Here is a 26610-nt window from a genome sequence, read left to right on the forward strand (position 1 = left end):
ACTAACATACGTACCTGGTTTTTACCGTGTAGGAACTTACATATGTCCGTGTAGGAACTAACGTATGTACCTGCTACTCTCGTGTAGGAACTTACATGCATCCAAACGTGTTTTGTGTTAATGTACCCAAACGTGCTGCACCCTTTTCAAGACGATTGGAGGTTTTTTATTAATTAGTTATTTTTAGAATGTTTTTCCCAATTTTTCGTTATCGATCGTATTTGTAGTACACCTTACCGTCATAGAAACCGTATTATTTTAGTATATTTCTTACATAACCGAACCATATTAGTATCGCACTTTCACCGTAATTCACTTTTTTGTCTAATTACGCGTACTTTTGATGTATTTATTTTATCGTTACAGGTGGTATTTACACTCAGTAAGTAAATGCATGGCCATAAGCCCCTTAATAATCAAATATCTAATGCAACCTAATCTATAAAATGGTTCATCGTGCCACTCGTAAAGTCTCGTACGTACTCTTATTATTATTTCGCTACTCGACTGCCCCAACGTCCGCGTTACATTTAATATTTAAATTTGAAGTTTGATTGTAATAAAACCTCCGGTGTTATAGTTATGAAATCTCGAAATGCAATATTATACATTTATAAATATTTACTAACTTGAAAGTTCACTTTAGAAGCAACAATAATTTTATTGACATCAGTATCATTCTCAACCTCAATACTATCTGAATGTTTAATTTAATTTTAAAATTAAATCATTAAATTGTGTCGTTGTAGTATTAGTTACTTAACCATGGTATTAGTAGTAGTCGATTGGTTTTGATAGATCATTATTAACATCTAGACATTTTCAAATAATAAATTTATAATTAATTAACAATCATTTTATACATAATACAGAGTACCTACCTAACTATGTAATTAAAACCTTTTACATATATTTTTGGTTTTCTATTAATAATTAAGTAACTTAAAATTATTGTAGATCATAATGATAGCTATTAAACTGTATATTATATTTGTATTTCATTTTAGATAGGTACATAATAAAATCAAAAAAAAAACTAATAATCGTAAGGAGTTATAAGTAATCCTACGTACGTAATAAGTTGCACGGTTTTAAGTATTTACTGTATCATAAAATAAAATATTTACTTTTTGCCATATTTAGATGTAGTTAAAATATTTTGGATGTCTTATAGTCTAATTTATATTAATGCATAAGAATGTATTACACAACCAATAAAATAAACTGAGTATGTGAATATATAAAATATTTTATATAACTAGGGGATAAAAATAATAATCAGTGAGTAATGACTGAAGACCGAATTTTGCAAAAACTGCATAATGCTATTTTCAACATCATGCAGTCAGCGAGTGTCCACAAATCATTACTTGATTGATTAAATATTGAAATCGTATACTACATATTTTGACATTAGTGGATGTTCTACATAATTTTAACAAAAAACAGTACAAATATACACCTGACAATCCGAAAAGGTGTTGAGGAAAAACAAATAGATTATAAGTACGTTTGTTTTTTGAATTAACATAGGTGCTATATTTCATTTTTTGTATATTTTTCCTATTTATATTACCAATGTATGGAATATTTAATTTTAATAAAATATTTTTTGCAATGGATCAAAGATTAAATTAAATTTTTGCTATATTTATACGGCTTACTTTTTGTTTATGAAAATTAAAAAAATAATTAATTTAATTTAATCATTTGTTATGAATATAAAATTTATTTTGCATTTTTTTTTTTTTGACCGTCTATAGAACATGTATACCCGGTCTTTAGTAATGACTAATATTATAAAGAATAATTATGCCCACAGGCCACAATAGGTTAGGAGGATACATTCTACTTTTATCACAACGTTAAATTAGCTTTATTAAGTGCCGATGGCCTATATTATCTAATTAGTACTTTTTTAGAACTACGAAGATGAGATACCGTGGATACTAGTATACTGGATAGATTTTGGTCAGTAAAACAGATTGTAGATTATGATACACAGTGGTTACTGGTTACTATCTTAACCCAATCAATGTGAATAAATATTATGGTACTTAATAATCCTCCAAAATGATCAGCCACTGAGTGCTTATATTATATATTTAATTTAATTAATAATTTTTGATGGCCCTGAAAAGGGCCTTTTTAAAAGTTGATTATTTAATTGGAAATATATTAAGCACGTTCTCCACGGATACGACGGGCCAACTGGATGTCTTTCGGCATGATCGTGACACGCTTGGCGTGAATGGCGCACAAGTTGGTATCTTCAAACAGACCGACCAAGTAGGCCTCGCTGGCTTCCTGTAGGGCCATGACGGCGGAGCTCTGGAAACGCAGGTCGGTCTTGAAGTCCTGAGCGATTTCACGCACCAAACGTTGGAATGGCAATTTGCGGATCAACAGTTCAGTACTCTTCTGGTAACGACGGATTTCACGGAGTGCGACGGTTCCCGGACGGTAACGATGTGGCTTCTTCACTCCTCCGGTGGCGGGTGCGCTCTTACGTGCGGCTTTGGTGGCCAACTGTTTCCTGGGCGCTTTTCCGCCGGTAGACTTACGGGCTGTCTGCTTGGTACGCGCCATTTCGACTGCTTGAATTTCTAAAGGGATTAATTCACTGATTTGTTGCGTTGCACTGTGATAATTTCGAAGAAATATCTCACCGGTATTTATACAAAAATTAGAACCATATCAGTCGTTCCCATTGGTCGGTATGTGGCAGTTAGTTCAAGAGTGGGAGAAATCCGGTCGAGCGTTCCGATTGGCCGTACGCGCTCCGTGAAACGTATAAATAAGACGATACTGAGCGACGAAGTATCAGTCAACGTTCAGCGGCCGAAGCAGCAACAGTAGCAGTTAAATTATTACGCAGCAGCCAATACCACCGAAAATCAAAAATGACTGGACGCGGTAAAGGAGGAAAAGGGCTGGGAAAAGGAGGCGCCAAACGTCATCGCAAAGTGTTACGTGATAACATCCAAGGTATCACCAAACCTGCCATTCGTCGTTTAGCCCGCCGTGGTGGAGTGAAACGTATCTCCGGTCTGATTTATGAAGAAACTCGCGGCGTGTTGAAAGTGTTTCTGGAAAACGTAATCCGGGACGCCGTTACATACACGGAGCACGCCAAAAGGAAGACCGTCACCGCCATGGATGTCGTCTACGCACTGAAACGTCAAGGTCGTACTTTGTACGGTTTTGGTGGTTAAAAACCCAACCAATTGAACCTCAATTATGTGAACCAACAAAAATCATCTTTAAAAAGGCCCTTTTCAGGGCCACCAACAAATCAAAAAAACCTTCTGTACATTATGGACTGATTGACGCTCAAAAAATGGGTATCGGTTAATAAATGGAACATGCAGACATGCGACGACAATATGTTACTTTACAAAGTGCATCAATGGTAAACAATTTGTCTGTAATTAAATGAGTACGGTCAATAAAAAAAAATAATAAGGAAATACGACAATCGCTCTGTGATAACAAAAATATCAAAGGTCATATTGTGTTCAAAACTTATTCATATTATACGTTTAATTGAGATGGGTAATATTTAATTTCAGTCATAACAAGATTAATACGTAATCAATTATACTATATCTAATTTATTAAAATCACAGTCCAACATTAATTATTATATTTTGTTAAGATGATAGTGCTCATATTAATTGTTAATATGTTTTGCTTAACCAATTTTAATCCAAATATACGTCAACTAATAGTTCTTTAAATAATTATTTAAAAACGTTTACATTTGATGAAAAAAAACCAACTCATAAAATGTTAATATATTAAATAAACTGTTAAAAATACTTTATTTATAAGGAAACGAATTCGGGAATTTCAGATTAAGAGCTATAATCATTTTAAATGTATATAATTATATAATGTTAAGATAATTTCACAACCAGTGAAAACAAAATTTTCCTTCAATAAAAATATCTAATGATATAACCGGAAGACAATTAAAACGTTGTAAATATATTGATTGTAAAATTAAAATATTAATAATAATAATATCATACCTAGCAATAAATTATAATTTTGTTTGTTGAACCTACAATGTAAATTTCAGATTATTGATATTTTGCAGTCGATAAATTAAAGGAATAATAATTAATGTTAAAAGACTACAAACACCCCGATTTTGGATAAGCCCAGTTTGACTAGGTTTGGACCGAATTCGATACGGATTTCACCAGATGGTCGAAAAACTCTTATTGATTAATGAACTCAATAGATTTTATGTTTATAAAACTGATTTCCCCTTAAAATAGCCAGCGACTCTCTTGTACCATAAATCAAGTAGGTGTGTTGAAAGAACCACCTATATTTTGCCAACAATACGTTCTGGAGCCAAACCGAATAAACTGTAACGTTTAGAATAGTGTGAAGAGTACTAAAAGTTAAGTTTCAACGTAAAAATTCAATATCGCAATAGGAAAATACCAATAAAACTGAGGGCAGTCACAACCAAGTGAACAAATTCAGTTGTAATACGTTTAATAGTCGGTACGGCGCCGTGTATATATAATACTGTTTTTGTTATATAATGTATACCATCGTGTTCTCATTCAATCCAATTTACCAATCATTTTCGACATCGAACATTTTCACCTACCTACAACAATCATGGCTTTAACGACAACAGTTCAAGCCGCGGCAGTTGCACCAATCGTCGAGTCGGCAATGAAGAAAAAGGCTCCTTCCACTAAGGCCACCGTACCTGCACACCCGTCTACCGCTGTGATGGTGATCGCGGCCATCACTGAGCTTAAAGAGAAAAAAGGGTCTTCGCTGTCGGCCGTTAAGAAGTACATGTCCACCAACTACAAGGTGGACTCGGCCAAGCACGCACCGTTCATTCGCAAGTTCCTAAAGGCTGCCGTCTTAAAGGGTTCGTTGGTACAAACCAACGGAAACGGCGCCATGGGTCACTTCAAACTCCCGATCGAATTGAAGAAAAAGCTTGTCGTTGCTAAGAAACCTGTTTCAAAAGTCACCACCGTAACTAAGAAACCCGCAAAAGTGTCGGCTGCCGGAGTTCCAAAAAAGAGGAAGTTAGCTGTGAAAGCCACCTCTGCGGCTGTACCTTCAGCCAAAAAACCGAAAACGGCTGCTGCCAAGCCGAAGAAATCGCTGATCAAGGCGAAAAAGGTGAACTCATCTAAGCCACCAAAAGTTAAGAAGACGACGACTGTTATACAAAAGAAACCTTCTAAAAATAAGTAAAATACTACAGCGCAATAGTGAGTAAGAGGAATCGAAAATGCCCGGTAAATGCAACCCTAAAAAGGTCCTTTTTAGGACCACCAAAATTAATTTATCAATGACACGTTCGTTAGAAATATATCAAAATTTTATTACACACTGTTGTTTGAAAAAAGAGGCTGAATACAGAAATAATTTAAACTGAAAATTGTTTTTGATTAACTAAACTTAAAGTAACTTGATTACTGTTCCTGCATTACAATAACCCTTTAAATATTCACCGTTATAAATGACAGGGTGATGGGTGATTCAACAAATATATTCACCCCCCTTTTCTTTAATAATGTAGTTTTTCAAAATCTGAATTTTGGAATACTCAAAGACCATTTTCATTTTTTTGTACCACTTAACCCTTTCAGACCCAGAATTAATTTTTTTACCATACATATAGTAAATATGATATAAAATATAAATAAAAAAATGTCTAAGTTATTTCCAAAATTGTCCTCTGTGAAGGACATGGGGTTCTAACGCAGTCAAAATTATAATAAAATTAAATATTTTATACTATACTTATTATAAAACACAAAATTAATTTACATTATGATAATATTAATAAAAATTAGAATGAACTTTTGACTAGTTCATATTGTATAATAATAAAAATAGTTATAATAATTATTTTCTTCTTGAAAATAATAGAAATTCTAATAAAAAATAATAAATCATAGGTACCTAATGAACAAAACAAAAAATAAAAATAATATTACTTTCAACTTAAGAGTGTCCAGTGGGACACAAACTTTTATTTTTCAAAAGGGAACTCCACTTTTTACTTTAAATTGTTTAGCAGAGAATTTTGATGTATCGAATCAAAATCCGAAATTCATAACGGAGAAAAAACTCCAAATCAGTGAAATATTTGAAATCCTAATCACTCTGATCGTATAAAATATGAAATCATTTATTAAAATTCAACTATAATAACAAATCTTATTATATTCTATACAGTATACACAATTTGAAAAATATATAGGTTCAACTTTGTACCCGAGGTGCGTTGCACTATAGGGTAGATTATGACGATCCTGGATTTTTCATAACCCAAATGGACGGTGCGGATATGTGTATATAGACCCATGTCGAAATATTACCGCGGGTAAAACGATAACTGTTGGTATCTTAATAATAAGCAGGCTTTAATAAAAGTGGTGGTCCTGAAAAGGACCGTTTTAAAGAGGAAAGTAGTGAGATTTTTTTGTTTACTTCTTTTTGGGAGCAGCGGTTTTCTTGGTTGGGGTCTTTTTCGTCTTGGGTTTAGTAACCGCCGGCTTTTTTGCTTTGGCTGGAGCCTTTGTCGGCGCCGTCTTGGGTTTGGATGCAGCGACCTTTTTCACTTTCTTGGCGGCTGGTTCGCCAGTCGCTGGTTTTTTGCCAGCTGCGAGCTTCTTTTTCTTAGGTGAACCGGCAACTTTCACTTTTTTCACGATTGACTTCTTCTTTTTGGCTGCAACGGGTTTTTTAGGTTTGGCCTCGGTGACTGGTAATTTAAAGTGCCCTGAAGCGCCGGTACCCTTTGTCTGGACGACGGCACCGCTGGCGACAGCAGCCTTCAAAAATTTCCTAATGAACGGCGCTAACTTGGCGGGATCAACTTTGTAATTGGCAGCCAAGTATTTTTTGATGGCTGGCAACGACGAACCTTTCTTCTCTTTGAGCTCATGGATAGCCGCAGTGACCATAACGGCTGTAGTCGGATGCAGTGCAACGGTCTTCTTGGCTTTAGACGCTGACAACTTCTTTTTGGCTGGGGCCTTCTTGGCGGTCGGTGATGCGACGACTGGAGCCGGGATATTTGAGACTGTGTCTGTCATGATGAGAATGAATTACCAAACAATTAACGCAATACTTTTACTGCAGAATGTCCATTGCAGAAAACTGTGGTATTATATTCATTCCACCGTACCGACTAGTAAACTAATGTCATTCGTGTCGTTCTCCGGGCTGTGGTTGTACGATGATTTTTTACAATATCTCAACGGGGAATGATTGTAAAAACTTGATTTTAAACTTTTTAGAAAGCCAACTAAATTCTAAACTATCTCCAATGATAATTGTATCGCTAGTCAGTGCCACAGAACCACCACAGGTCATTTGTTCTGCCCTTCCAACAGGATTTTCGTAGACCATGTTCAAGGGTCTGTCATATGACTGAAACAAGTCGAACATTGAAAAAAATATTTTGGGTGTATTCTCCACGAGTTTCCAAAGACCATATAATTTGTAGATTTTCCATCGATCGATTTTCCGTTGAAAAGTGGCTTTTCAAAAATGACGGTTTTAGGACTGCTACGGTGCGGCGTCATCAACGTTACTACCTCTGTTATTTTAACCAGCCCGACTTTTTCAATAAATATTATCTTAATCGTACTTAACCTAATTATTTTGAATAAATAATAATTATTATAACACATTATTAAAGAGTTTTGGTCAAATGTTAATTTTTTATGAATAAATGTACCTTCTTATATCATCAACCGTTTCGTATTTGATACATTACGATATTCTACCTCATCTAAATAGCTTAAAATAATATTAAAATACATACAATTTTTTTATGTCATGGACAAAATTGTATACCTATCAGTAGTTAGTTGTTAATCAAAACAATAATGAGTACTATGACATTTGATTCTTAACAATTTGTCAGAGCCTATACTACTAAGTATATATTAAAGTTGTAGATAAGTAGTAAAGTTAAATTAATTTTGTCCGGTGATATTTCATATAAAAATATCATTGTATGTATCAAATATAATAATCCACGAGGTAATAATATATTTTGAAGGTTTCAAGTAGGTACCAAGAATAATATTTTTAAATTACAACATAAAAACTTATATTGTTATTTTATGTAGTTACGTATTTAATTTCTTCAAAATTTGATGGAACTACTAAGGAAAAACCTTGTTTTGAATTTTGAATGCTTAGCTATAAAGTTAAACATTTTATAAATTGTATATAATTTGCAAAAATTTAAGATTTTGATGAATTTTATTTATTTAAAGATACATTTAAATAAATATATAAATATTGTCCATATTATAGTATTAATAAAGTTAATACCATATACCATATACCATATTTATAATGTTAGTTACATACAAAAACATTTAGTCAAAAATTATTATCAATCATAAATAATTTTAATCATAATATAGGCGAAGTAGTATTATACATTTTAGATAGTGTTTATTTTATATTATGGTAAAGAGGGAAACGAAATATTTATTATTCGTTAGTACGAGACAAGAAAGAATACTATACAACCAGTTATCGGCTATAGTAGGTTTGATAAATAATATTCAAATGTAACAACAAAGGTACCAATTATTCGAGTAATTCTTTTTAAATTAACTATTTACGTGACTTGTTTTAAAATGTGTCTTAAATAATAATTATTCGTACCTATGTAATTATAAATAATTTACATGAAATCATCATTCAATTTTAGTCCTCAAACAAATTTCTAAAAGTATAACAAAATTGAATTTATTTGCATCTTCCAAATTATATCTTATAGTAAGAAATAAGTTCTTAATTTAAAACAGTAAGTGCCTTTATAAACAATCCCTCCAAAATTGTCCATGTACGCAATTTTCTTTTAAAATTGTTAATCAAGTGAGTTCGAAGATTTCTATTCTGATACATGTTGAAATAGGTATGTTAAAATATTTCATTTTTCATAGACAGGGCATTATGTGAGGTGACAAGGAAGTCAAAAACAACAGTTCGTAATCATACTGTATTGCATAATATAAAAATTAATATTGATATCACTAATTAACGGTCATAACATAGTAATGCTGGGAGATTTGCTTTGGAGGTGACGCATGATCGCTGATTGGTATGTTACTTGTTAATTATTGATGTCAATTGTAGCAGACGTTACTTTAGGATTGTACGTCGTATATCTCTGGAATTGTGGCTGAAGGATCTTGTGTGCGAGTACATTGCGATTTACTTCTTATGAAACACCACGGACGCCTGGTTGACAACTGTTTCTTGAATTGTTTTAAGACCGGCGGACCTGCATACGCCAAGGTATTTCACATGTCCTACCACTTAACTGGGACACCGTTTATATTTGTAGAATATTTTTTGAGCTTTGGTTCCCGAGAAGTAGTGTTTTTTTCCACCAAACCTTCTTGAAAGTTATAAAAGTATTAAAGCCAAAATGTTTTACAAGCCTAATGGATCAATCGAATTAATTACAACTTAATGTTTACAGTGCTTATAGTCATAATTTACATGTTTAAAACTCTAATACAGAGTAAAATCAACTAATGTGACATAATAGCTGGGGTAGTGCCATATTTCAATAAGTATGGCTTTGTAGTTCCTACTCGTCGTTTAAATCGTACTACATAGGTAAACGTTTAAAAAAAGGTTTTGACGAATATTACTTTGTATTGATATAAGATGGTAGATGCTGCTATCACAAACAATTACGAATAGAAATACACGATAATCATACATTTTAAGTTACTGGTAGTAAATTGATTACCCTATCTACCCAAATTTTCAATTTTTTATCGTAACAGTGGAATTGTGGTCTTTTAAATTTTGGTGGCCCCGAAGGGGGCTGTTTTAAAATAGTATATTGTATTTGGAAAATAGACCAGTAAGAATATCACCCATCCTATTTTTCATATACAAGAATGACATACCGGTAATGCCTAAGGCCGTACTTGCATTATTTACTGATGATACAATGTTTTCTGCCCAAAACCACAACGCCAGATGCGCAGCATTCACTTTTCAAAAACAAGTAGACTGGTCGCTGAGTGGTTCAAGCGATGTTGTCTAAAAATAAACGAACAGTAAACCATCGCACTACTCTTCGGAAACAAAAATACCAAAAATATTACTACAATTAAAATAAATGGTTTCCCAATAGAATGGTCGGATAACGTGAAGTATCTCGGTGTAACACTAAACAGACGCCTTGGCGTAACACAACATATCAACACGACCATGGTCAGGGAATGTAATACCCTCTATTCAATAAGAAAAGCCCAATCCAGACAACCAAACAACAAAAGATATAATATAAAAAAAATAACTGAGACCACTGACAGCTAACGACTGGCACAGTATAATGTAACTTTTCGTGACAGTGACCCAAACTAAAGCAAAGGTTAGCAAGAAAATTGGCTTTCTTCTCGAATTTCTTGGGTAAAAGAACAACTTGAATATGGACAACACACCGCCTTGGGTGATAGTTCTACCGGGTTAGGTTCTGGGTACCAATTCTATGAATTATGATTTGTCAGAAAAAAAACAATATGACGAATTAACATGACACAGTTTGTCAAACAACCACTACTGAAATATATGATTTTTGTTCGGCAGTCACATGAAATATACTTGTAAAAAAACTTTTATTTTCATTACTTATGAATCAATCAACAACACTGTTTCTACTGTCATCGTTGCATTATTTTGAGCAATCAACTAAACTTCTCTAAACACTACGAACCTTTTTTTTTCTGTTTGAACCGACGGCGCCGCCGCGGGAACTGCTTTCGCATTACAGCCGCGAAAACACTCCGGTCCTACAATCAACAAAACTAATGGTGTCAAACATTCTCATACTATCCTGAACTACACTCGACATCAACATTAAGAGATTTATATACAAGTCATGTACAACTCACTACTTAAAATATAAGGGAACTCTAGTGAATAATATTTTTGAGTCTGGAAGCAGTTCAAGTACCTTTTTCAAATACGAATTTACTGGAGGCAATTTGTGAACGGCCGATAGTTGAAATTGTATGTTTTAAACGTCTCTTCTACCACTTATTTTGGCTGGTATTAGGGTTTCACGATTTCTTAAGTTATACAAATCCACAGTTTTAATTTTATTCACTTTTCATTTTCATATACTATACTATTACTTCATACTTTATAGAATTATAATACCATAATATAATATAGGTACCTGAGTTATTATTTGTTAAAAACAAACATATTTAATTAGTACATTAATATCGCATTAATGTAGTTGTATTGTAATGCAGGAGTTAGGACGTCCCTTACTCAATTAGGACAGCATGATTGGTTTGGAATACAATTATTTGAGAAATAAGTAAGTAAATGTTAGCAGTTTCTCTTCATGTGTTACAAATTGAAAATCTTTATGCTAATAAGTAACACGCTGAAAACTATATAAAATAATAAAAAGTTATATACTCATGGTTTAAAATTATAACACCGCCCTTACCTATCCATTTATTATTTTTTACCATACCAATGTTGTGCAGTGGGTACTTTTTAGAAAAATAAAAAAGTTTGTACCTATCCATATCTATTGAACTTGTTGGTTCTGATAAGAACCTTTTTAAAATAACACAATAAATCTTACATAATTAATTACAACAATATTACACACAATAATTTATTTTATTTTTTCTTGGGCGCTGCTTTTTTGGCGACAACTTTTGAATTCTTTGTTTGGCTGACTGCAGTTGCTTTTGTTGTTTTGCCGACTGTAGCAGCTTTTGTTGTTTTGCTGGCAGCAGTAACTTTTGTTGTTTTACTGGCTGCAGCTGCTTTTTTGGTTTTACTGTCCCCGTCCCCAGCTGCCTTCTTTGTCTTGGCCGGTGTAGCCATGGTTACTACTTCAACAATCTTCTTAATTTTCGGTTTAACAACAGCCGTTAGAGCCTTCTTGGGTTTCTTAGCTTTGGATACCTTGGTGGTGGCCGTCGTCCCGGCTTCGATAGACTTCCGCTTGGTGGACGTCGTAGTGGGTGCTTTAGAGGTAGGGTTTTTTGTTCCCGGTTTCTTCTTGTTTGCCGCGGGAACACCTGTTTTCTTAACGGGTTTTTTCTCAGCTGCCGGGAGTTTGAAGTTGCCATTGGCACCGGTACCGTTCGTCTGAATCAATCCGCCCTTGGCGACTGCTGACTTCAGATACCTGCGTATGTATGGAGCAAATTTCGATAAATCCACTTGATAATGAATTGCCATATATTTCTTGATCGCGGGCAGCGTGGTCCCCTTCTTGTCCTTTAACGACTTAATGGCCGTAGTCACCATGACGGCAGTCGACGGATGGACCAGTGTTTGCCTCTTGACAGCTAGAGCCTTCTTAATCGGCGATTTGGTCAATACGGTCGGTGACGATGTGGGTGAAGAAGCTATTGAAGAGACCGGTGAACATTGTGGTGAGGCGATCGGCGAACCAGCAGTTGAGGAGCCCGGTGAACAAGCAGGTGAGGAACCCGGCGAACATGCGGTAGAGGAGACCGTGGATGCCGACGAGTCTTCAGATTCCATCATATAATGGTTAATAATACAACAATAATTAAGTATATAAATAATAGCAATGATAAAAAAATCACATAAACTTTGACTGGAATGATTTTCTTCTAGATTTCCTATTAGAGCTTTAATAAAGCATTTGCCGTACCGACTCGTAAACGTATGCCAGTCGACACAGGCGACCGGCCGCGAGTAGGCCCGTTTTCGTTTCTCTAAGTCGACGACCAACCGCGGTATAAGGTCAAAACCGATGTTCTCAGATAGGTGATAATTTCGATAACGACGATACTCAGTGTCCGGTAGCCAAAATATTGTTTCATGACATCTTCTTGCCTTTCGGTACTCCTCTGTTTTAAGCTGATACGACCAATGCGTTTCACAGAAAACTGAATATCAAAATACAAACACTATCTGCACTTGTTTACGGATGTCATAGTTAACCACCTGTGGCGTTGATCAGTCAAAGTCTAACCGAATAGCGACTTTCTGAAACGAGGTAGGTATTGATCACTTCCGAAAGGTTGCGATCGTCAGCAATAGCAGTGACCGATTTGTCAAATGACATACCTTTTAGTTTTTTTTTTCTTAGTGTATTCATTCTGGGACAACCGTCGTGCTCAAAACTCAGTGCTCTAAACACTACTGGATTAAGCAAATTCCACTATGACTATACCATAAAAAAGATCTCAGAGGCAATCGGTTATGGCAACGTTGCTGTTATGGCCAATCTATTAGCTAATAAAATAAAAATAAATAATTTTTCACTGAATTCAAATATATTATTTTTAATTTTGATTTGATGCATGACATGTAGACATATAGGTCAATATTATTGCCTGTTATGGTTTATTTTGATGCAATATTAGGGATCAGTAATTCAGAAGTATTTCTATAAGCAGACACTGTGTTTTTTTTTATTCTGAGCATTCATTATATTGTGATTTTATTAATTAATTTAATTAATTTTAATATCTTTTATTTATATTGCAACTTCTGCAATGATTTATAATTTATTTGCTAATAATTTCTATAGATATTTATAAATATTAAAATCAGTTATAAATTATCACGAATTTGTTCTCTTTAATATAACGATGACCGACGTACAACTTAAAAATACATATTAGTAATATAATTATAGAACGTATAATAGCTGCGAGATGTAATCATCACGTTTTATGTTTATTCATCGATAATAGCATTGTAGCCATTATAGCCACTTGTCAACGACCACTGCACCGTACGGCTCCTTTAAAAAAACCCGACGATCACATAACGAGCAACAATACACGACAATAGCGAACAATGGTTGAGGAACTTGGGTCTGCTGTTTGAGTACCGGTGTCCATCGATATGGTAGTAGAAGGGTATGCGCACTATAGAGAACATACAGCCCTCCTTATGGAGTCCCATCCCCATAGGTCCCCATGGTGGACTGAAGCGATTTCTGTCCATTTTCAAATTTTAAGGGGGATAAAGGATTTAAGGGTAGCTAATGCAATTGGCATTATATTAATACTTTTGATCAAAAAAAGTAATAATAAATGATAAGGTAGATAGTGCGTTTTTGACATGTATCTACGTGCACGTACGGAAAAGCTCTGCTATAATATTTTCTTTTACATACTAATATTATATATTATACATAACATATAAATAATATGATATAATAATAATAATATATTATATAATATTATACTATAATTTTACTCACACTAATTAGCATTTACTACCAACACATTTACAAGAACCACACGAACAAGCATAGGTAATTGCCTATACTGAACTCCTTAAAAACGGTCGGTATCATAATCATAAGACTTTCAATAATTAGTGTACAAATTACGATTATTTCTTATTGTTATATAATATTCAATATTTTAAAACACATTTTAAATGCAATAACCATTATTATGTGAAAAATGTAAAATGTATTCAATCAAGTAGTAGAAAATAAAATAAGATAATTTACTATTTTTTACACCGAAATACAGACTCGTTAATAATATTATAATAATATAAGCGGTTACAGCCTACTGTTGTTCTCGTTATTTTGGTTCTTGTATACAATTATTCATTACCAACCTTTATTTTTTTATAGAACTAATGTAAGTAAAACATTTTTTTCGTTTAACTTGTTTTTGTAAAAATCTGCTCCCTATGATAACTTACTATGCGCACTCATTCACACCACAAAAAAAGTTAAAAGTATTGCCTAACTGAACCCCTTATAAACGGTTGGTATCCAATATACATTAGTATTTATTTATTTATTGTGTTTCAATAAATTTGAATTCGTGTCTATGTATTTGAAATGTAAAACTTGACATCATATTATGAGTTAACTTGGGAACTTGGAACAAGCTTGGTAGTGTCATATAAATATGGTAAAAACTAAAAAGAATGAAGGACTTATGATATATTATGTAATTAAACGTTTAATTTATTATTGTAGAATTAACTTGGTTAAATAACCTAGGTATTATATTATTGTTTTTATGTTAATTATAATTAACACTAAACTTCTCCTGACTCCCGGTATCCTTGTTTGAAGTACTACTTTATCAACGAGATGTATTATAAATTGTAATATACTTGTATAAGCTTATATTTAATATTATACCTCTATAATCAGTTAGTATATAATTTTAGTGGTTTCATAGATTAAATATTATGTTATTTAAACTATTTTCTTTTGTATCCATTTATTATCCATTTAAACATTTCATTTGATTTATATAAAAATATATTGGATACATATTTTAGCTTACAATTAAGTATTATTTTAAATGGAAATGTGTTAATACAAAGTTACTTCTATTCAAAAATTATTATATTATTATTATTTTTTTTTATTTTTTTATTTTTGAACCATCGGCATATACTATTATAGTTCGACAATTATATCAAATAAATAGAATTTGTGTGTACAATTTAAATGATAGTTCTTTATTATATTATGTTAAGATAAAAAAAAAATAATAATTTAAGTACAAAAATTGAAATTTCGAAATTTGATATTTTTTTAAAGTTGTACACATAACACTTTGTTCAGTTAGCAAAAACCTTAAAGATTGCGTAATTATACCATTTGACGATAACATTTCTCATAACAAGAATTTATTAACTGATTGTTTAATTATTTTATTATTATTTACAATTTTTGTGTAGATTGTTGTAAAAACTATTATCAATTTAAATAAAAATATTACCAGAATGATATTTTGCTTAAGTTAAATATTTGTAATATTAATAATTATTACTACGAAGTCTAGTCAGTAATCATTACTGTGACATAGTAAAAAGTGAATACCAAGTAGGTACCTAAATGTCCTGCACTATTGTTCAACTATTTATTGTAATTTTTAGTATGCACCTACTACAATACTATCTACATGATACATATAAACATTACAAAATATGTATTAATGTGCAGTGTAAAATTAGTGGTGAATAGTAATCATAATTTCCTCACATGCAAGGTCGTGTTTGTTATTATACAAATTAAATAACGTATATATTATTATCTATTTCAGATGTTATATTATACCTATGTGGCTATCTTACATCAATGAATACAGGGTTGGACTAATGTAAATGATTACAGATGAAAAATCAAATTTTTCTTCGTGAGCTCATCCAATTATAAAATGTACCCATAGTATAATTAGTATTTAATTATATTATACCTATGTAATATTTTATATAAAATTAATTAAAATAAAAAATAATACATTTATATATTTAATTTAATAATATTCTTTTTTATTTTTTATTTTCAAATTCCTATATTTTTATTAATATGATGATTGATTGGCAAATTAAATTATTAGACCAAGGCGAGCTCTCAGATCAGAGCATCAACTTAGAGACTCAATAAACAGAACTTATCTAGTTTGTATTGATATAGATATACACAGTGAGAATATCATCAATGAATTTTTTAATTTTTTTTATATAATAAATATTATCTAGAGTGAACAGTTTTTAAACATAACATAAACTTAAGTTTTTAAAAATTAAAATTTGTGACAAACAATAATTACCTTTATAATTATTATATTATTTAAACATATAGTTTGTGCTTCGTGTCCTTGTACAGTTATAGAAGAGTAAAATCATCAATAATGACATATAATTATTTAAAGGTTGTTCTGATAAATCATCAGTCATCACTCAAAACTCTATAGGGTAGTAGCGAATTGTTAAGTGTATTATATATAACAACGCATACTGATACCTATTAAAATTTCTAATTTCTAATTCTATCCTTTCATATTTTGTGGTAAAATAATTGGATTTTTTAAGGTGAGATAGTTTATACAAGATTTAGTTAGAAAAAAAATTGTACTACTAAAAGAGTCCTGTGGCGATACAATCTTCTGCTTTTCAAATAAGAACCCCCTTCCCTTTTACTGTAAATTATTGAGTGGATATTTTTTTGAAAATGTTTTGAGGTACCTATATAGCTAATTCAAAATTGTATTACAATAAGTAGTTTCTTAGTTATTGAAATGCTTATGACTTCTAAAGATTTAAATAATTATATTAAGGTATGTAAATGGTATTACGAAAATTTAAAATATATGTAATATTGGATCTGGTATTTATTATACTTGAGCAGAATAATATTAATTACTAAAAATGTTCAATTCCTATTGTGCAATAGCCTCCATTGTATCTTCTAAATCTGTTATCAGTACAACTTATCACGTATTCATGTGACTATATTATTCTTAGAACACAAAGTCAAACAACTTAACAGTTGTTTTCAACAACATTTTCAAAAAAACTATCCACCAAATAATATATAGTAAAGGGGATTATTATTTGAAAAACAGACTTTTGTATCTCTACATGACAACCCGAGTAAAAAAAAAAACTCAAGTATTTGAAAATATTGTCCAAAGTTTATTTACAAATTTCAAAAATCTTATTTTGAATAACTATCATTGATGACAAAAATATGCATGTTGAATCACGGTATATATAAATATTATGTAGCTATTTTTTTTATAAAAGTGTGACTAGTGATGATTTCCCTGTATGTATAATAATAGTATATGTCACAAGCAACGGAACTTTCAAGGCTTTTCCCGTCTATTCAATTGTAAATAATATATTTTGTTGTCTGTAATTACTGTCCACCGTATTAGTATATAACAAAAAAGTAATTGAAAAATAATTTAGTTCTATTGTAGTGTTGTGTACTTATTTACAACTTTTGATAGTGCAATCCTGTTAAACATGAACTTTTTTAACATTCCAGATGAATTTAAAAAAAATCCAGAACTAAATGAAGAAGATTTAAATCATCTCAGAGAATGGATATCCAAACAACCACACTTACCAATAGTAACGGGTAAGCATCTATTTATAGTATCATAGAAATACCTATGACACTATAAATTATAATATGATACATCTTAATATATTTATTTGTCTTGTATTGCGTAATACCTATATAATATAATAATATGATAGGTATGTATTTATATAGGTGTCATGAAAAATGTTTCCAATTTAGGTCATGAAGTATAATTTTTAATACTATAATACAAATAATAACTAATAGTTAGGTATTTGATATTTTTCTTGGACTCAACAATTATATGTCAAAATGATTAATGATATTTTGTGATATGTCTATATGTTTTAATTTTTTTTCCTGTTTCAAATGTGGGACTGGGTGGGGTTTGTTTTCGCATTGCTTTCGAAATTGATTAACCTAAGTGACAAAAGTATTCATTGATGATAAAAATGTTCAATAGTCATCACTCATCACTCATCTATCATCATTCATCTCTACAATAATATATTGAATTATGATTAACTCAAATTCAATCGATGGCTGGCATGATTTAACTTTGAAATTTGAACAAAGCCTAAGCAATTTAGAAAATTTGAAGATATTTATATGAGACTTTCATTAAATTTAAATGGTTACATATTCCGTATGTACCTACCCATATGAATTTAAGAATTTCTTTGTTACCCGTGTTTTACATCTTCTCTGACGTGTGCTTTAATTTATTTATGTTTTGATAGTATGCCACTATAATATGTCAGTGTGTCACTATGTCACTATTATTACTTTAATATCACATATTATTGTATAAAAGTTTTAGTGCTTCAAAAATTACACACATCTGTATAATTCTTCATTTAATTTGATGAAAGGTGATTTTGTCCTCTATATTATAAGTATAGGTAAAAAGAAAATTGCTTTAAAGAGTGAAACTCATTTCCTACTTAAAATTTGAAACATCTAAAAACGGTTTTATGAGCACTTATTGTAGCTTTTAAATTTACAATAATTATATCACAACAATTATCTTGTGGTGCTGAGATGAGCGCTGCGAGGCAAATGTGGTGCTAACACTTTAGGTACATTGTTGTAGTCTGTATCCGACCCACTTTTATTTACCTACATTTTAAAAGACTTAGCAAAGTAATTGCAATATTGCATGTATTATATCCTATGATAATATTATATTATGATCTACACGTATTAAATGATATTTTTCCAGCTTCGTATAATTTATTGTTTTAATTTTAATTTTTATTCATGTTGACGTAACAGTAAGATAATTAAAATATTTGCAGACGAACTCCTCGTGCTATTCTTACATAGTTGTTTTTATCGATTGGAACCGACGAAAGTAACCATAGAGTCATATTTCACTCTTCGCACTCATTCGCCCGAATTATTCACAAAACGTGATACCGATGTAAAATCTGTGTTGGAAGCATTTAAAACTATGTAAAACAAAAACATATTTATAATATAACTTAAAATGATTGTTTACTCAGAAGTACATTACTCCTTAGATCATTTTGTGCATTGCCGGGATCAACTCCAGATGGTTGCAAAGTTATATTTATATACGCAAAACGCGAAGAGGCAGAATTGTTTGTCTTATCTGATTTCATTAAAGCACTCAGCATGGTGATCGATATGTTGCTAATGACTTCAGGAACTTTCAACGGACTTATAATTATTTATGACATGAAAGGTATTAGTCTTAGTCACATCGGTCGTCTTGGTATCAATATGATGAAAAAATACGTGTATTTCTTGCAAGTATGACTATATTTATATTAGAAGAATTGTTTTGGAATTTAAATTCGCTACTTATAATTAATAATAATTTTAGGATGGGTTACCGGCTCGTCTTAAAGCTATTCATACAATAAACACAGTTCCGTTTATTGACATGATAACTAGTATGACAAAACCTTTTATGAAAAAAGAATTATCAGAGAAAGTAATTAAAATTTTTTTTATTACATAATATTTCATTGCTTACATTATTTAATATTATAATATTAAAAATATATTTTCCAATGCATTAATATAATATTATGTTTTACTTTATAGTTGTACTATCACTCGGCTGCAGATTCCGAAACTATATTTGATTATATACCTAAAGAAATAATGCCAATTGAGATCGGAGGAAGTGGACAAACCCTACAAAATTTACACGGTGGGTCAATAATGTATTGATACATAAAAATTCAAAACGTTTTAAACAATAATACCAACAGCTCTAAACCTATACTAAATTGTCTTTTGTATGAAATTAGATGATACATTTGACAAAGTCAAAGAAATGAGAGAATGGTTCTTAGAAGAAGAAAATTACAGAGTAGATGAACAAAAACGTCCGGGTAAACCAAAAACGGAAAGTGACTATTTTGGCGTCGAAGGTTCGTTTAAGACTTTAAATTTGGATTAAAATAAATTGTTTTTGTTTTGGGATACAAATTATATTTATATAGGAACAATAGAATACTTATTAGTTATATTGTAAAAGTATTTGTGTTTATAGGTTGTTCACGAAATAATGTATTATAGTTACATAATATAATATATAAGTATATCTATTGACTTCGAGTAAGCATAATAATGTTATCCAGATTCCAGATTATCTCTTTTATGACTAAACTATAGTAAATAATATATTTCAAACACTTGTATCTATTATTGGTATCTATAAGTAATTTGTATTTATTTTTTGTTTGTTTGTTTGTTATTTATTTATTCATTTTTTATATCCATGCAGTATAGGGTCATCTATTTTTATTTCTTTTTATTATTGAGCTATAAAAATTTAACAATCCATTAAAGAATTAAATTTAATAAAAATTATATATTATCAATAAAGACATCACGAGACACCAATTTTATAATTACGAGTATAATAGTATAATTATTTTTAGATCCAATCCAAAAATTGTTTTAATCCTAATTTTTCCCGGAAGTTAATAAATGTATTACAACTTAAATCCGTATTTTTCTATACAAAATAATTCGTATATGTATAGACTATAGTATTGTGAGACTGATTTTTGGTTTACGAAGTTTAATATCAAAATCAGAGTAGTTACTATGCTATCATAATCACGTTAATAAATACAATAATATTATTAAATTGTATTAAATTATTTTTTTTTCATTGGTAAAATTAAATAACATTGTATAGTTACAATAATATACTTATGTACCCAATAGTTATGCGAGTTCGCAACAATTAATAACTCTACCTACACCATATTATTATAATATGTAATACCTACCTACCTATAAGCATCTACCTACCTATACCTTTAGTACCTGTGGTATAGCCAGATATAGGTATTCTGGTAAATGTAACGTTATTTTATTATTAAATATGTATGAACCATTAACAAGAATAACCAGATACTATAAATTCCAACGTATATTAATTAATCTTATATAATATAATATTATATATACATTTATATTCATTCTCTATCAAGTATTTTTGAATGATAAGAGGAAATGTTTTTCTTGACTGACCTTGCAAGTATAACATACCTATGTGTTGCGTTTTAAATAGTTTTGAAAATAATTTAGATTTTAATCTTAACTTTAGAGATATGCATAGTCAACTAACAACAAGTTCTGTATTAAAATGTTTCACACCTTCCGGCTTCCATAATATTTTGCCATATGTGCTATAACCTCATATACCTATATGTACCCATATATTGTAAGGTATAACTATGTATAACATGATAGTATTTTAATACTAAGATAGTTGTGCAATAATTTAATATAAAACAATAAAATGTAAAATATAATATATATGTATACCTACCATAAAAAATGTAAGTACCTAATATGAAAATTGTAAATAATATATCGCAAGTAGTTCTCTATATTTTTGACTCAAATAAAATAATAATAATCTACAAACATTTATTTGTTTTTTTATGTTCAAATTATTCTTCAATATATTAAATATTTATATTAATATCTTTAAATATTAATACATATTGTATATAAATTGAATATAGTGAATAGTATAGTTATTACTTATTATAAACGGGCGAAGGTTAAAAATCAAATTAAATGCAATAATAATGTCATATTAACTGGTTGCGCCTGGTGGCTGGTACACTAATCCTAAAATAGTCGTCGTTTGGTTACCGGACAAATCCATCCGCACCATATATGGTCTATGTAGGTAGATTTTTCACTCTCCAAGACCGCTTTGGCTTCTGACCGGTCGTTCTTAAATAAATCCCTTGACTCATATTATTATAATAACATAATGTATTTAATATTCTCAACTGCCGATCGTTTGTCGAACGTGTATAGGTACTTAATTTATAAATTTACGTAACAGGTACATTAATAACTGAATTACATAATAAATTGGGTCTTCGAGTGGTTTTTTTGCAAAATTTCAAAGAACGCACTTGGTTGATTCGACACCACTGTCGATATCTCATTTTCCTAATAGCAGATTTGGCAAATCAGACGGTGACTTTTGGAATGGTATCAACTACAAAAATAACTGTTCAATGTCGAGGGATAAGCTAAAGTATTTAAAAACCAAAAGTTGTTCAAACTTACTTAAACTCAAACCTTAAAAATATTCGCTGTCAACTATAATTACTTTATGGATCATTTAAACGAAGAAATTGTAAGAATAACGAACAGTTTAGCATTCTAAGACGATTCAATTAGTATACCGTTTATGCTAAACTATTTTTGTGTTTGAACTTGAACTTATTATTATAATATGTACTGCATAGTTCACATAGGTACTTGTATAACTTATGAATTAAATAATATAAATATTCTTATTGAATTGTATAAGCTTCTTCATATAATGTATTGACATTGTGTTTAAAATAATGTTGATATAGATAGTTACACAAAATACGATTTACAAATTTATATTTTGACACTTAAACCCAACTACAATATGTAGTTATGTATGTAATAAATTAATATGTAGAATATACTATGAAGATAATAAATTTGTAATTTATTGAAAATTTTAACTTGTTGTATACTGGTCTATGGAGATTTTCACAACATCACAAAATATAACTATTTTTTGTGATACGAAAAAATAGCTTCTGTATCTAATTATTAATCTTTACAAACGTGTCATAAAAGCCAAATGGTACCATAAACAACATATAATATATAAATAAGATTAATAAGATTCGTAAAATGATAAATGATGTATAGCTGTGTTTGTATCATTATAAAAACATATTTTGTGAATTAATCAGGTTCAAGCGATTTAGTGGTAACACGCTTTCAACACGTGCAGAAAATATGTAATATCACCTACATGGATCAAATTCACTTATAACGAAAATAATATATAATATGCTATAACTTATAAGTGTAATAAAAATGTTCACATATCAATAATTGTCAGAATAAAGGTTATTAGTTACTTATCAACTTACTTACTCATTGAAACAAAGTTATTCACTTATACGTGTAAAGTAAACTAATAAAACTATACAGCCTAATTGGTTATACCTTAAGGTCGGTGATAGTTCATCATTATCGTGATATCTAGGTTAGGTTAGGGAAATTGAATAATTATTAGATAAAAGTTAATTTGCTCTTTTGTACGGCTCGACAATAATATATATAGGCGGAAAATAGAATTTTAATTTCTGGTTTGATCAAAACTTAAATGTTATTTAAAACTCATAGAACTTAAATTGATAACTAGCGTACAGCTTAAAATTCTAAGCTCGTTATATTCAATTTTCAAAAGTATTGTGTATTTATATCTAAAAAATAAAAATAATCAAATTATGCAGTAGAATATTATACATTTTATAGTATATTGTTTAGATAATGTAATATTGTAAACACGTATAGTATATTAACATGGAATACCTATGTACTTACTTCGAAAAACAAATGTCTAAAATAAACCCTTTAAAAGCTGTGAGCTTCAAATTTTGAATTAATTATAATACCTTGTTGAATAAGAGCTCAATTAATAATAACCCTGATTTGAATAAAATAATATTTAAAATATTATAGTATTAATATTCTAAATTTATTTGCAAGTCTTACGACTTTATTGTTAATTATTGTTATTTGTTATGCACATATGGATATTTTTGTCTAGACTAATAGGAAATGTTTAGATAATATTTCGCGCTTATGAGCAATATATTATGACGACTATTGACTATTACAAAGTATTCAATTTTTATTATTTTGGGCTGTGATGGGCAATTATATTTTTCTTTTCGAAAAAATGTTTAACTGAACAGTAAATCAAACACCAAATCACACTAATGTGACTAGTGACTAGTTGTAGTGATAGACATTGAAACATCATCATTATTCTTATTATTTTAATATGTACATAGTATGATCGATAAATTGGAGCAAATAAACCACAGACATGATACCGTTAAGTCCGCTACACTGAATCCAAAATACAAAAGGAGAAAACAATGAAAAAGATGAAATATGAGTCAAAACATACCTAGTTGCAATATGCATATATTATCTATTATAATCATTAATAATAGTGTTAAATGTACAATTCATACGTATCTATTAACATTATTATTCGGTACACACATTATTTATTTAAAACGTATTTGCATTTTTAATTTTGGTTCATGTTTATACAATACACAATGACGTATTTTGTTTTGTTCGTAAACACTTTTCTGGTTTGTTCCAAAAGTATGTTATTTGGGTTAGAAATTCAATCGTAGTGATAAATTAGACGGTTTATTTTTGGAAGTTCTCAGTAATCTTCCTGAATATCGTGAAAAACCACTTAGGTACCACCTATAAATAACACGTGGGAGACCAGGATTTGATTTCCGGCAACAAAACCACGTTTCCTACAATTACTATTTTAATTGTTTTAAATGTTTTAATTGCTTATTAGATTATTTTGTAATTTGAACTTTATAGAATACATTACTATTGCAGAACTCTGTTATTTATAGTTTTGAGAATATTTCAAAAAACGAAAAAATACTTGGTATTTTAGATGGTAGGTAAAATTTACGCCAAATCAATAATGATTTATTCTGAATTTTAACTACCTATTTCAGAAAGTTATGGGTTTTCGTTGTTTAGAATGTCATGATAACTTTTATTTTCTAAATAATAGCAAATAAAATATTGAGTAACCTTGTTGACTTTACAGGTGTACAATTATTACTACCTTAATATTTTAAAGCTCGAAAATTTAGTTTCAAATATAATAATATAATGCTGTTAGTACTTTTTGGTACCTACGTGTAATGGTAATATGTAGTAGGTACCTACCTAGTGACTATAATTTAATGGAGATTCTTTAAAACTGCATGATTTAAATTTGTAAATCTTTATAAGCCTAGGTAAATTAATTTCTATTAATTTTAGTATCACTGGCCAATGAAGCTGCTTTATTTTTAAATATTTCAATTAGATATAATAATATTATGCAAAGGTGGGCATTAACTAGTTAGTTTGTTTTCTAATTAACTTATGAACCTAACTAGTTTAATTTACAGTTGAAATAACTTAGCTATTCTCAGTTGATTTAAAAAAAAAATCAATAAGTTAAAAACATTTTGAAATTTTTTGTTTATACGTAAATATTAGTATAAAATAAAAATAATCCAATACTATAATAACACAAACATTTCTGTACTTTTTCTAGGTAACATAATTTTGTGTATATTAATATTTTTTATTTATTAGAAAGGCAATAAGCTTTTATCATTTTATAGTATTAGATAGAAGAAGATGTTTGCAGTACAAATAAGTAATAACAATAATTTATTATCGATAAGAGAAATACTGCTGACCACCAGATTCTGAAAATTGGAAAGAAAATTCTAAAAATAACTTGAAAACTAAATTATCGTTTAAAGTAAATAGGTATAGAGTATAGAAATTATAGTTGTGTATAATATATACATGATAATTGATAATATTATGCTGGTCTATACTTGAAGACTATAATACAATACAATATTATGAATTATAGTGCGCTTGCATCGGCCAGTCCCTTACGTTGTTCATAATTGTACATATAAATTAGAAACTAGAAAGACACATTCACTCTTTATGTGATTTACTTAAAAAAAAAATAGATAAATTTTTTTAAACTGAGTTAAGTTAATTTTTTTTTCTATATTAACTTTAAACTTATCGAGTTAAATTTATAATTTGTTAATTTTAACTTTTAACTTATCGATCTTGTGTCCTCTTAACTTAACTTGAGTTAATTATTTTCATTAACTTGCCCACCTTTGATATTATGTATAAATTAGTTATAGTTACCTATCTAGAGATACCGATTACTAGGTATAATTAGGTCTACTATAAATTCTATTATAGATAATAGCAACATATAATGTTGCTACAATATGATATTTAAAATTGTAGGTACTGCAATAAACAAGTATAAAAGGTACCTATGGACTGTATTTTGGGTTTATTAAAATACCTACATAGCAATACAGAAGTCATTGTCTAATCATTTTAAAATTCAATTGTCATCTATTGTTAAAGCATAATAAATATTTGGAAAGTACACCATTTTTCCATTAGTTTTATTGATAAAAATATAATAATATTGTCCATATATTTTGTTTGTTTCCATTTTAATCTTATCGGTAGGTACTAGGTAGAGCACTAACTTGGCAAAAGATAATTATTTTTAAGTAATAACTAATAATAATAATAGAAATAATAAACTAAAATTTTAATTAATGTTTATATCAATTATATATTTAAACATA

General features: G+C 29.9%; 6 protein-coding genes across 6 annotated transcripts; 3 read left to right on the plus strand and 3 right to left on the minus strand.

Moving 5' to 3' along the window:
* Positions 1-2147: 2147 nt before the first annotated feature.
* LOC111032543 (histone H3) lies at positions 2148-2665 on the minus strand. Its single transcript, XM_022312919.1, has one exon. It carries the CDS (start codon positions 2587-2589, stop codon positions 2179-2181), a length of 411 nt encoding a protein of 136 aa, XP_022168611.1. The 5' UTR covers positions 2590-2665; the 3' UTR covers positions 2148-2178.
* Positions 2666-2814: 149 nt separating this feature from the next.
* LOC111032546 (histone H4) lies at positions 2815-3380 on the plus strand. Its single transcript, XM_022312923.1, has 2 exons — positions 2815-3246; positions 3287-3380. Exon 1 carries the CDS (start codon positions 2904-2906, stop codon positions 3213-3215), a length of 312 nt encoding a protein of 103 aa, XP_022168615.1. The 5' UTR covers positions 2815-2903; the 3' UTR covers positions 3216-3246; positions 3287-3380.
* Positions 3381-3796: 416 nt separating this feature from the next.
* LOC111032541 (histone H1B, sperm-like) lies at positions 3797-5306 on the plus strand. Its single transcript, XM_022312917.1, has one exon. The coding sequence runs from the start codon at positions 4642-4644 to the stop codon at positions 5239-5241; it is 600 nt and encodes a 199-aa protein (XP_022168609.1). The 5' UTR covers positions 3797-4641; the 3' UTR covers positions 5242-5306.
* A 1124-nt stretch (positions 5307-6430) lies between these two features.
* LOC111032539 (histone H1A, sperm-like) lies at positions 6431-7160 on the minus strand. The gene has a single exon (XM_022312916.1). It carries the CDS (start codon positions 7092-7094, stop codon positions 6483-6485), a length of 612 nt encoding a protein of 203 aa, XP_022168608.1. The 5' UTR covers positions 7095-7160; the 3' UTR covers positions 6431-6482.
* Positions 7161-11569: 4409 nt separating this feature from the next.
* On the minus strand, positions 11570-12665 carry LOC111032537 (histone H1-like). The gene has a single exon (XM_022312913.1). The coding sequence runs from the start codon at positions 12568-12570 to the stop codon at positions 11689-11691; it is 882 nt and encodes a 293-aa protein (XP_022168605.1). The 5' UTR covers positions 12571-12665; the 3' UTR covers positions 11570-11688.
* Positions 12666-17743: 5078 nt separating this feature from the next.
* On the plus strand, positions 17744-20740 carry LOC111032536 (alpha-tocopherol transfer protein-like). Its single transcript, XM_022312912.1, has 6 exons — positions 17744-17914; positions 19159-19315; positions 19384-19636; positions 19710-19820; positions 19934-20042; positions 20143-20740. Exons 1-6 carry the CDS (start codon positions 17800-17802, stop codon positions 20292-20294), a joined length of 897 nt encoding a protein of 298 aa, XP_022168604.1. The 5' UTR covers positions 17744-17799; the 3' UTR covers positions 20295-20740.
* The last annotated feature ends 5870 nt before the right edge of the window (positions 20741-26610 follow it).

This window comes from Myzus persicae, unplaced genomic scaffold, assembly GCF_001856785.1.
Source record: "Myzus persicae strain clone G006 unplaced genomic scaffold, MPER_G0061.0, whole genome shotgun sequence".
Taxonomy (NCBI): domain Eukaryota; kingdom Metazoa; phylum Arthropoda; class Insecta; order Hemiptera; family Aphididae; genus Myzus; species Myzus persicae.